Here is a 13,061-nt window from a genome sequence, read left to right as displayed (position 1 = left end):
AACGTGTTTCCAATTCATCGGATTTAGTGCCCATTTACACACGGAAACATTTGGAAGGGAAACATTTTGTTTGTTGGAGAAGGACGGCCGCGGCAGAGAGAAGGGAATTTTTCTCCTGCACTGGCGACACGCCGTGCTTCTTGTTAGTATTTCTTATCTTAAAGCAATTTTTGTCAGTTGCTTCATTTGTATTCTTCTTTTGTGGGAGAAAGTTCTGAGTTATGTGTTGGTTTTCAATCAAACGGAAGATAACAACGACGACAAACATCCGAACGCTGTTGGAAAATGCATTTTTCCTAGTAAAGTAGGTATAATTTAAAATAGTTATGGGACATGTTTATGTTGAATTCTAATTTTTCCCCGCATTTATAGATACTCAAGATAATTTTAAGTTAATTATTTATATATGAAGTATTTTTAGTTTAATATTTTTTATTCAAGTACAACAATTTACAACTATATTTAAATAACAAATCAACAAATTATTTATTATTTAACCAGTTTGCATTTTTCATTCATATAATTAAGAAATTATTCACGAATGTTTTCCGCTTTACATGTTAGCGGGTCGTAGAATATATTCGAACCAGAAGATGCTGGAGTAGTAAACGTCAAAATGTTGCCGAAAACAATTTTGCCCGAGTGGCCGCGAATGAGACATGAAAAGAGAGTTTCCAGTGTTTCCCTTCCAGATATATCCTTGTGTAGATCCGGTGTTACATTGTCCCGATTTAGACGAGGAGACATCTGGAAGGGAGACACTGGAAATTCTGTTTTGATGTTTCATTCGCGTACACACGGGCAAAAATGTTTCCGCGACATTTTGACATTTAATACTTTAGCATCGTCTGGTTCGGATGTATTCTAGCACGCGCTTACATGTAAAGCAGAGAGCTTTCGACAACAGTTTCTTAAATATATGAATGAAAAATGCAAACTGGTTAAATAATAAATAATTCGTTGTTTTTTTTATTGAAATATATTTATAAATTCTTATACTTGAATAAAAAAAATTAAATTAAAAATACTTCATATGTAAATAATTAACTTGAAATGCAGGGAAAAATTAGAAATCAATATAAACATGTCCCATAACTATTTTAAATTATACCTACTTTACTAGCAAAAATAATCGTGCATTTCCCAAGCAGCGTTCGGATGTTTGTCATCGTTGTTATCTTCCGTTTGATTGAAAACCAACTTAGAACTTTCTTCCACAAAAGAAGAAAACGAATGAAGCAACTGTCAAAAATTGCTTTAAGATAAGAAATACGAATAAGAAGAGCAAAGCGTGTCGCCGAGTACGGGAGACAAAATCCCTTCTCTCTTACCCGACCGTCCTTCACCCTTGAACAAAATGTTCCCCTTCCAGATGTCCCCTCGTGTAAATCGGGTCATATGGAGGCAACTGGAAATTCTCTTTTCATGTTTCATTCGCAGTCACCCGGCAAAATTGTTTTCGGCAACATTTTAACGTTTACTACTTTAGCATCTTCTGTTTCGCATATATTCTACAACCCGCTAACATGTAGAGCGGGGAACGTTCGTGAACAGTTTCTTAAATATTTCAATGAAGAATGAAAACTGGTTAAATAATAAATAATTTGTTGTTTTTTTTTTACATATATATATACAGGTATCCCTTGTATAACGCGGTCTTATACAACGCGGTTTCGATATAACGCGATTTGGAAAAATTAGGTTTCAGTACAACGCGAAATTTAGGCTTATATAATGCGAAGGCGAAAATACATAATTATAAAATCTGGTAACACTAATTTGAGTACCACATATTTATAATATGTAATGTATTTTTAATGTAAACCGAGAATTACCCTTTTTTGTCTTAGATAGATAGAATAGATATTAATCTAGCACCTTATTACGAAATTGAAAAGGAGCTTAAAAAAACCACCCACCAAAAACTGATAACAGATTTTGCAATTATAAAACCAGTAGAAGAGCCACAAGTCCCACAACTAGTTTCTTATCCAATAGCGAAAACTATGTTGAAGAAATATCTTCTGATGAAGCTATTGCTCCCCCAAAACGCCCACGTGCAAAGATCTTTGAAGACAGTGAAACAGATTAATTACCATATGAAGTTTGAAGAATAACAATAAAGTTTTTAATAAATCTTTAATTTGTTTTAGTTTGATTTTAAATTTTTTGTTTTGTGTTTTTAATTGTATTATAAAGCCTGAACTTTAGTATTGAGTTGAAGTAGATGTGCATCTGTTATTTTGTATGTATTTTATTTTAAAAAAAACCTATTGGAACATAACCCCCAAATTTATATGAAAACTATGTTTTAGATAACGCGGAATTACATAACGCGCAATTCTTCTGGAACGTAACTATCGCGTTATACGAGGGATACCTGTATATATATTAGTACTTGAATAAAAAATTAATTAATATAATACTTCACATATAAATAATTAACTAAAAATTAACTTGAGTATCTAGAAATGGACGGAAAATTAGAATTTAACATAAACATGTTCCATTACTTTTTTAAAGTATACCTACTTTACTAACAAAAATAATCCTGCATTTCCCAAGCAGCGTTCGGATGTTTGTCATCGTTGATATCTGCCATTTGATTGAAAACCAACACATGACTCAGAACTTTCTCCCACAAAAGAAGAAAACAAATGAAGCAACTGTCAAAAATTGCTCTAATATTGGAAATACGAATAAGAAGCACAAAGCGTGTCGCCAGTACGGGAGACGAGTTCCCTTCTCTCTTCCGCAGGCGTCTTTAACCATCGAACAAAATGTTTCCCTTCCAAATGTTTCCCTTTGGAAATGGGCACATCCACTCCATTATTTATTTCAAGTCATAAGCAATAATGGTGTACATTTTGTAGATGCCTGATTTCTTTTGACAACAATGTAGTAAACAAAGTGTGACAGCTTAGATAATATACAAAATTAATAAAATTATGCATTTATTTTTTTCGTTTAAATAATTTATGATAGTTCTCCTTAACAATTCCTTTATTGGCTTTCCATTATTGACAAGGCAAATTTATTAAGCGTGGTAGCAGTAGGCCAGCTGATTTTTTTTTTCGTTGAGTACTTTCGAATGCCAACACAAAATTGAATTACGAAACGTATTACTTACATTCATTGATTATTTTTTTCTATTTTGATTTCAGAAATAAGTGACTTCTTTGTTTTCTACTTTGGCGTGACATTCTACTGTGCAACATGTTGTTGTTCCCCTAGTGACATCTCCTTGAACTAATTTGCTTTGATTCTAGATGCATGTTTCTTTTTCGTGACTACTCCAATATATAAAGCAATTAAATGACATCTTGGCGGGTACACTTTTGTCGGGCGTTTGCCCAAGCTCTTCTTCCAATTCGCTGTGAGAGCCTTGATGTTTTCCACAAATGGAGCGACACACGGTTTTATGCCGCCTCCGAACGGCAAATGGTTTTTTCTGCGGAGCTTTTTCAGGGCAGAAATGCGCTTGGATGTTTGCAAATACTTGCTGAGTTGCGACTGCATCAGAAAAAAAAAAAAATCCTATAATTTGATGTTTCATGTCCTCATCATTAAGTGCATCTCTAGTCAATTCCGGTACATTTTCCGACCTTTAGTTTTGCATATCGCACTTAGTCTGTATCTAATAACCACTCGTTCAAGGAGATGATCACTGTCGCCGTTCAGTTGTTTGGTAGTACGATTTTCAAGCATATACATATGTATTCAAGGACGATAGAATAAAATATTGTTCCTTCCTTATAATACACACGCACACTTTCTTGCCACGGTGACATAGAAAAAAAACTGTATTTGGAAGTATTTTTATAATTTGTGCTTAACAATTTAACACGTGACACTTCATTTTTATTATTTTGTTTAATTTAAAAATCGCAAATCTTAAATTGTAAGTATTCATCAAGTCATTCACTGAATATTTACAAACATGTAACTTCACTTCCTCCTTTCGAAATCGCGAAAAATAAAATAACGGTTTTCGGAAGGCAGAACCCTCTGTATTCTGTATACCGTGATATATAATTATATTTAGTATAGCTATTGATATAAAACCGGATAAGTTGTAATGTAAATTGTCATAAGCGGCGAAGAGTGTGTAGGTTCGAATATCCGTACATGAAACAGCAAAACAATAGAAAACAAATTTTCTAATAGCGGTCGGCCCTTGGCAGGCAATGGCAAACTTTCGAGTGTATTTCTGCCATTAAAAAGTTCATTTAAAAAACCCATACGCCTTCGGAGCCAGTTTAAAACTTGAACAAAATCAAGACGCACGCCACAAATAGCAGGAGGCGCTCGGCCAAAAACCCAACAGAAGTGTACGCGTCAATTATTTATTTTTTTGTTGTTAAAATTTTTCTAAGTTTGTTAGATCTTCCATATTTATTTCTGGAGCAATTCAAAGTAATACATTAAATAATTAATTACAAAGTGCAGTTCAAAATTGATTTACAAATTTAAAAATGTTCCGTTCTTCACAGTACGTATCGTTCGCACCCGCGACATCTTTGGTCGACCATGCGCTCTTTCTCTTTGTGAACTCCACTAGAACGCCATTTTTGTAATATCGATGTTGTCTTTTCGAGGCGTATGGACATTCCAGCTCGATTTTCTCCTTTAGATTTCTGAGTTAATGGGCATACTATTGGCGAACGCGTTATTTGATATGGTGTTCGGTCAGAAAACTCGGCAGATTATGCGTAGGCATGAAAAACGAGAAGTTTATTGCAGATCGCGTCAGGGACACTATACCTCTGAGCCGTACAGAAGGACTGATTTGATGCTTGTGTTGAGGATCATTAGCTTGAAGAAGGCTACGCTAGCTTTGCTAATGCGTGAGCGTCAGCATCTGCGCTATAACACGGCCCAGATAAGTGAACCGTTCAACGACATCAATTACTACAGTGTCGGCACCCAAACGGGAGGTTAGAGGTTATGTCCCTGTTGTCTCCATGTGCATGAGTTTAGTTTTGGACATGTTTGCTTTCAGCATTCGCGTAGTCCAGGTTACTCAGCTTTTGAAACGGATTCCACTGAATACAATCCGGAGCTTCGCGGTCAGTTTTTCTCAAAACTCCATCCAGCACTAGGATAAACAGCAGAGAGGGTAAAACGCAGCTTTAGCGCACCCTATTTGCTATTTCAAACTTTTCGCTGTTACTTTCTATGAAACGACACCTGAATTCTGCCTCAAAATGCTGCCCTTTGATAATAGCCCTTATTTTGTCTGGTACGCCACTGATTTTCAGTGCTTCCAAGATAGCAAAAGGAAGGGAAATTATTTGTTTATGAAGAAGAAGAGTAACGAAAGCAATGGAAACAACCAAACACAAGAAATTATACATACACACAGTCTTTCTTGCCACGGCATCTTCCGCATAAAAACGGAAACAAACTGTATTTGGAAGCTTCATATTAATTTTTTGTTTGTTTCTTTTGTATTGCGAAGGGAGCTGACGTCAGACTTATCAAAATCGCGAAAAATTAAGTAACTGTTTTTTAATGGCTCCACATTAGATACTCAATTCGCCTTGCGCTTATATTACACCTTATTACTGAAATTACTGTCAAGAAAATGTTTCATTCAAGCAAAAAATATTGTTTTACTATTTCCACTGTGTTACATATTTTCACTCAGCCGAAGAATTCTGCTTTAATATTTCTGAATAGTTTGTCAACTATTAGTAATTTCTCGTTGACAGGTTAAAAGGTATTGTTTGATTATCAAAGTGAGATTATTTATATCTTCATTCTCTATTCTTCCATTAGTTGATATTTGATAATAGATCCCAAATCGTTATATTTGTAGAATCCACATCATCTTGATTTTGACGATGAATAAATAATCCTCCTCGAACAAGTTATTCGATAATAAAGTACGCATATTTGATCGATAAAAGTATGTTCACATGTGCATTAATTACCAATACATCCACAAAATTAATATTCCCGTTCAAATATGGTAGATTACCTGAAAAATTGGCAAACAGCAGTCAATACTATCGTGAAAGGTTTTCCTTCATAGAATTTATTTTGGTGGAATTTTTCGGTTTTTTTGTGGTTTGATTAGTTATTACTAACGATTATAATAAACAGTTGTATGAAATCCGTAAACGACGTAATAAACAGTTGTAGGAAATCCGGAAATGACGTTTACTGAAGTTTCAAATTATTATGGCAGCAATACGCATTCGAAATTCGATATTACACTTTTACACGTTGTTTTTCTGTTATATGAATGCATAGTTTAAAATATCCAACAAACATTTTATTAGTATTATGTCTACAAAATTGTTTTCTTTACCGGCATCCATTTTATACAGTTTTCACTTTGACGTTTTTCGTTACACGCGTAAAATTAATGATCTACTACACAGAAAACACAGGATTGTATATCAAAAAGTATGTTAATTATCTGGGATTGCGAGAGGTATTTTATAAGGGAAATCTCGCTTTTTAATTACGTATTGGGATTTAAGCACGAAAAAGTAGATCATCTACTCATATGTGAACGTATTATAAGGTAAATCGACACTTCCGACATAAATGAACTTTTAATTGATTATCTTCAAAGAATGAATGAGTTGAAAGGATATCAAACATGTTAAATAGAATATGTACTCATCTATGTGTATAGTTATTTATTTAGGGAAAAATATAATAAAATTTTAAATTGTGAATACAGGTTTAGACTTCGGCAACAGGAAGTCAAGATCGTATTTAGTTTGTTTTTACAGTGGGGCTGGTAACTCTGTTCGATATAATTGCTATTCTCATAAAAGTTTGCCCAATTTTTTGTAAAAGTTGCATGAAATTAAACGAATTTATGAAGAAAAGTGTATTGCTGCGTATTCTTAAGCTTACAAATACTGTAAAAAAAAACTTAAGAAAGACGGATTCTTAAGTTTTCTGGGTACTCACTTCTAGGTCTATTACGATGGCAGCAAGCTAAGGTTGGAATAAACCACACAACCGCCATTTTAAGATTCTCAATTGGTACACGCACAACACAGAACTGTGTTAATCGAATAATTACCAGTGGATATTATTTTTTGCTTGTTTGCTACTAAGATGTCTCTAAGTAAAACAGTCGGCAGTCTTAATAAAGGCAATGTTAAAGAAAAAGAAAGATCTACTACAAAAGAATCCAATAACTTGGTTGTTCGCATAGATCAAGATTCAGATAATAATCTTCAAGCATTATTTGATAGCGTATTAAATCCAGGAGAATCAAAACGTCCACTACAAGTGCCTTTTCGTATGCGTCAACTACCAGAATCCTTCTTCAAACCACCTGCAACTGCGTCCAGATCACCTTCTATTGCACATTCACGCGCTAATAGCGCTGATTCCGCTTATGATACTGGATCGCAACCTAATGTTAGCCAAGGAAATATATCAACGAGTTCTATAGCCGCAGTTCCGGCGACAATAACACAGCCACAAGTAGCAGCAAATAGGCTAGCTATTTCTCATTCGCGTGCGCATAGTAGCCCAGCTTCGCTCCAACAAACATATAATGTACATATAGGCAACGTAATGGAAGCAGGTGCATGTTTGCAAGATGGCATCGGACCTGTCTATACAACAGGGACGGTCCCATTTCCTCCAGGAGTTAATGCTGGGTCAGGTGTCCGAATGGATCAAGTAGAACAGTCAGTGACTAAGGATGGAACAAATCCTATTCAGACATTTCATATGAAACAACGATCATATGATGTTGTCAGTACTATACAATTACAAAACGAACTGGGACCATTGCCCCCAGGATGGGAGCAAGCTAAGACTAATGACGGTCAGATTTATTATTTGAAGTAAGTATAATCTTTTTTTAATACTTCTCTGTTAGCATTTAGGAATGTTATAGATATTTATATATGTAATTGACACTAATACCCTTTGTTTTGGTTTTTGGCCGAACTTCTATTTGAGGTTCTCGTCTTGATGTTATTTCACAAATAGAATGGCTTACAGTTTTTTTTAGGAGCAGCCTTTTGCAGGCAGAAATACGCTCGGAGGTTCACCTTTACCTGCCGACGGGCGACCGCTATTAGGAAAAACTTTCTATCATTGGATGTTTCATGCCCGGGGCATCAATTATCAATTTGTAAACATTTGTGTAAACCTATTTCACATTTTTTTTAATGGTTTCACCGATTTATGTTGCTATTCGAAAATATTCCTGATTGGTTCTCTTTAAATAGATCGATAGTAGTTTCGCGCCTTTGTTCCATAGGTTACAACAAATAAAATGTATTACGATACATTTACATACATACATATATCTCCCTCTTAGGCCAAAAGCATGAATGTGCAAGTTTTCCAATTTTGAGTTAATTGGTTGTTTTGATTAATCTGATACCAAAATCCAGGAAACGACAAATAATTATTTTTTATCAGAAGAAGAATTGACAGAAAAAAAGACTTGACTTGACAACATTAAAGAGTTAACTAATAGAGGCAGCGAGAAGAATACACTGACATGGATACGCCGGCCAAGAAGAAGAATAAACTTTCAAGCTTCATTTTCCAAGAATATATTTATACAATACTAGCGTACCCTCGCCCGCTTCGCTAGGCGATAAATTCAATGATTTGCTGAAAGAATAAAATTAATACGAGACAAAGCAAATTCTTTGATACAATTTCATTCGAATTTTATTGTAACACTTTTTGGTAGACAACGTTTTTGATTTTTCCATCTTTCGCGTAAATGAATAATGACGATGGATTGCCTCGTGATCAAGCTACATACATACAATTGTCCATGAGAAAAAATTGGGTATTCTAAATTAATACCGCACATTTGTAGAGACTGTCCTTGCGCCTTATTAATTGTCACAGCGAAGGCAAGGCGAATAGGGGACTGCAAACGTTTGAAATCGAATGGTAAATCCGTCTGAATCAGTGGAATTCTGGGTATCAAAACGTCTTCTCCTTTGTACCTCCCTTTCAAAATTGTTGCTTCGATAACGTTACCCATTAGCTTCTTCACAGCGAGTCTGGTACCGTTGCAAAGTTGTGGCACATTAATGTTGCGCAGCATAATAATCGGCGCTGCAATTTTTAATAGTAAATTATGAGGTGGTAGGCCTGGCAAATCGAGTGAGTTTAAGAATTCAGTTGGATAATTTACGACATCATCTTGATCAGTAATAGTGTCCATTGACTTACTTATATGCAACTATGTCACCAGGTATTTGATCCAAAATAGCTACATTTATATCATTTACGTCCTTATTTTTCCCAGCTAAAATTGCTCTTTCGCTGAGCCAATTATAAAATTAATGTTAATTCGAAACTTAATCTAAGAATCGAGCAAGTTCTGCGGCAATTTTCACTAAAAACACAATTTGTACAATATTTTGATTTTTTCTTTTTTTTATATGAAGAAAATATTAAAAAAAAAATTTTTTTTTTGCTAAAAACCTTCCCCTAGTGGATCCCTATAATATGAAAAAAGAACGAATAAAATAGGCCTCGTATCGGACCAAAAAAATGCATACAAACGAACATCATTTCATTTTTATATATATAGAAGATAATGGTAGGTCTTTATTTCGCTAGGTTTTTACAAAGACCCGATGCACCTGACTTGTTATGTCATTGGGTGAAAGGCTTAAGGGGCATAAATATATTATTGTGTGTCTTTATTTCGCTAGGTGTTTATAAATAACTGATATCCCTGAATTGTGATATAGTTGCGTACCGCTGTTGTAGAATATCAACGTGTTCTATAAAAAAGTGTATGTGCTGAATATGTTTTCCACTAGTTTTGAAAAGATATATATATTTATATATATAATATATTTTTTTCACTTTTATAATTATAGCCATACAACAAAGTCAACACAATGGGAAGATCCCAGAATCCAATTGAAACAGCAATTATTTCAAGATGGCCTTCCACATAATGGTAAGTAAACCATCACTTTTCTTGAATAAATAATAACAGTAGATTTTAGTGAATTTGAAAAATAAAGAATCTGTTAATTTGGCTGATAACTTGGGACCTCTACCGGAGGGATGGGAACAAGCATACACAGAATCTGGAGACGTTTATTTTATTAACCACATAAATCGAACAACGTCTTGGAATGATCCACGAATACGTAAGTAAAGTCAAGTCATTGAAAACGATACCGAAATTAACTCAATATAACTAAATTCATAGCGCTCTAATGCTTATCCCAATTTTTTAGTCTGAATTGTCTGCTTAATTGTTAACATTAACATAATGAAGTTAAAAACAAGCATTTCATGAGATAGGTATATTTTGCGGAGATCCGGAATATGTAGACTTGTAATTATTTACATATTAAAAACTTTGACCCCGAACGCGAGTTAAGTTTCTTTATGTCGATCCAGTTCTAGGGAAAAATGCATTCCGCCCCCCAAGTTTGAATGGGAAGGTCATCCTAAACTCCACGGCATTGTATGGCCGACTCTGTCGTATTATTTTTATTTATAAGTTTTGACATTGCTTCCCAAGTTCCTCTGAGAGACTGTTTGCATTTTCCTAATTGTGCTTAAAAATATTTTCATTACAGCCGATTTTTTACAAAAGCCGGCAAAATCTCAAAAACCGGGTCCATCTTGGCTGAACATTCAACAAATTGAAAAGGAACAGGATTATTTTAAACCAAGTTCTGAACAGGTTGGAATTGATGAAATTCAGTTAAATATATCTTATTAATTTTTTTTTACAGAGTTCTTTGGCCAGACAAAATGGTAGTCTTCAAATGGATCCTTTTTTATCTGGTGATAATCACGCTCGACAAGAATCAAGTGATAGTGGCCTGAGCTTGTCTTCAAATACGTTTTCCGCTACAACAGACCTTATGCCGAACATTGATGACAGCATGGATTGCATAAGTGGTAAATAAACCTATAAATTACTTGCTTAATTAAGTATCTATTAAACCATATTTTCATTCCGAAAAAGATTTATAGATTTAATGTACTATAGGAAATGACTGCGTTATAATAATAACAAAATGTATTCAATTTATCCATTATAATCAATTTAATGCTTACATACCTCGGAAATATTTCTGCAAAGTATAAGTGTAATGTTCAAGAACGTAATTGGGCAATGGCATCTTCTTTATACTTTCCGCAGTTGTTTACGATGTATAGAAAACTCTTAAAAATCTAATAATTAATCGTAAAATTGCTGACAACGAAACTTTCAGTCAACTTTCAAACAATACATAAGAAGGTATTGAAATTTTCGGTTTGGTTTTAACTGATAATTTTTAATGTGCATTGATACTGCTACAACAACAACAACAACAACAATGTGCATTGAAAAACTGACCTTTTGTTGGGGAAGTTGGTATATTTTAGATTTTGTTTAAATATATTATCCAAATCTGACTTAATTCTAGAAACTCTACTCCAGAACAAAATACTAGTTCAATAGATTTTTCAAAATGTTAATTATTATTTATCTGTTTTTAGAATCAGGAAGCCTTAATGCCTTAAGTGGCATAGATTGCCCGGATAATCTGGTATCTTCATTGCAGGTACATTTTTATCTTACCATTGCACGTTTAAACTTTATACAACTTGAATAAAAATTAATTTCAGCTTGAGGATAACATCTGCAATGAAATGTTCAGCGATGTGCACAGCATGTTGAATGCATCTGCAACGAAGCCTGATACTTTGGACTGGTATAAGATAAATTAAATTTCGTAAGAGCATGAACTAGATATTTATAACAAAGTATCAATGTTTCGTCCTTTTTGGTTAAACAAGTTTTATCAACATAATTTCAGCGGTAAACAATTGATGTTAAACTTTAAGAATAGTTTGAAAATAAATATAACTTTATAACACAACTTGAGAAGACGGAATCGTATCGTGCATTCATTATAGAGGGTATTAATAAAAATTTGGTACCGAATTCAATCTGATTAATGAGAGTCATTTGCTTATACTTAAAAAATTATTTATTGCAGCGAACTGGTTCGCACATATCCGAGTAATTAACATTTAAAAACTGGTTTATACTCGATACAGATAACATTTTCATCTGACCGTGGAACAAAACATCTGTGATAATTTTTTCAGCATAAATAGCTTGAGAAGTATCCATCGTCCGAAGCTTGTGTGCAATAATTTTTCCGAAACTTGTATAATGATCTTCCATTGTGTTATTATGGCTTTTACATGTCAAAGACAAAAGTTTCTCCAAATCTATCGTAGGAGTTTCCACTTTGAAAACTCTTTTGTGAGCAGGTTCAGCTTCCTTTGATAGTAAGGAGGATGTAGATGAAGACCTCTTTCGGGAGTTATCAGATTCCGCTAAGAAAGTGGTTTCCTTTTCACTTTCATAGGCTTTTGACTCTTTTATATTTCTTTCGAAAGGTATCAGGTCATTTATTTTGTTGTGAACTTCGTCGCTGAACTCCGTATAACTTTCTTCTATTGTTTGCTCTTCTAATAAATCATTTTGCGAAAGCGACTTTGAAGATGGCTCTATTTCACCCATACTATCTGTTGATACATTGTGGGGAAGTTTGCCTTTAACTAATGGCGGTTCAATGATCGCTTCTGCGTTGAATGCTTGTTCCAACACACTTGTTTCGATATCTTCCGTACTTGATGGACCATTTACGCCACAACGCTTCGTTTTCCTTTCCAGGTTCTCTTCATCTTTTAAAAACATCAGGGACTCAAAATATCTGCGCTTGGGACAATACGGCTCTTCTTTTTCTCCTTTATTCTTAGATTCAATAATCTTCTTTAGCTGTTGCCGGAACGCGCATCTCAGATTATTAATTTTTTGCTTGGTCCTTTCAATATTGTAGTGTTCGCCATGTTTTGCTGCTACTTCTATTAATTTCAAGTAGGCCTCCTGACGTTTCGCGCGATTTTTGAAATTTGCACAGTCGGCCTTCCAAAGACATGGATTATTTTTATATTCTTCAATAAAATCATCTATAAAATCCATCTTTCACAAAAAAAAATTATTATTAAACAATTATGTATACAAAGCATACAACGATTATACACTCCTCGATAACAAGTCATCGACTTTA

The 13,061-nt window shown here is 34.2% G+C and overlaps 2 protein-coding genes across 3 annotated transcripts; one reads left to right on the top strand and one right to left on the bottom strand.

Annotated features, from left to right (window-relative positions):
* Positions 1–6,726: 6,726 nt before the first annotated feature.
* Positions 6,727–11,866, top strand: LOC128866605 (transcriptional coactivator yorkie). Of its 2 annotated transcripts, XM_054107473.1 has the most exons (7): positions 6,728–7,826; positions 9,846–9,928; positions 9,978–10,124; positions 10,563–10,669; positions 10,722–10,890; positions 11,476–11,540; positions 11,605–11,866. In XM_054107473.1, exons 1-7 carry the CDS (start codon positions 7,084–7,086, stop codon positions 11,704–11,706), a joined length of 1,416 nt encoding a protein of 471 aa, XP_053963448.1. In that variant the 5' UTR covers positions 6,728–7,083; the 3' UTR covers positions 11,707–11,866. The 2 variants fall into 2 exon arrangements, with proteins under 2 accessions (XP_053963449.1, XP_053963448.1); XM_054107474.1 differs by lacking the exon at positions 9,978–10,124 and having other exon boundaries at positions 6,727–7,826.
* Positions 11,250–13,061, bottom strand: LOC128866608 (uncharacterized). The gene has a single exon (XM_054107475.1). The coding sequence runs from the start codon at positions 12,971–12,973 to the stop codon at positions 11,966–11,968; it is 1,008 nt and encodes a 335-aa protein (XP_053963450.1). The 5' UTR covers positions 12,974–13,061; the 3' UTR covers positions 11,250–11,965.

This window comes from Anastrepha ludens, chromosome 6 (genome assembly GCF_028408465.1).
Source record: "Anastrepha ludens isolate Willacy chromosome 6, idAnaLude1.1, whole genome shotgun sequence".
NCBI classification, from domain to species: domain Eukaryota; kingdom Metazoa; phylum Arthropoda; class Insecta; order Diptera; family Tephritidae; genus Anastrepha; species Anastrepha ludens.
The sequence above is the reverse complement of the archived record's forward strand: the minus strand, read 5'-3'. Positions and strand labels throughout refer to the sequence as shown.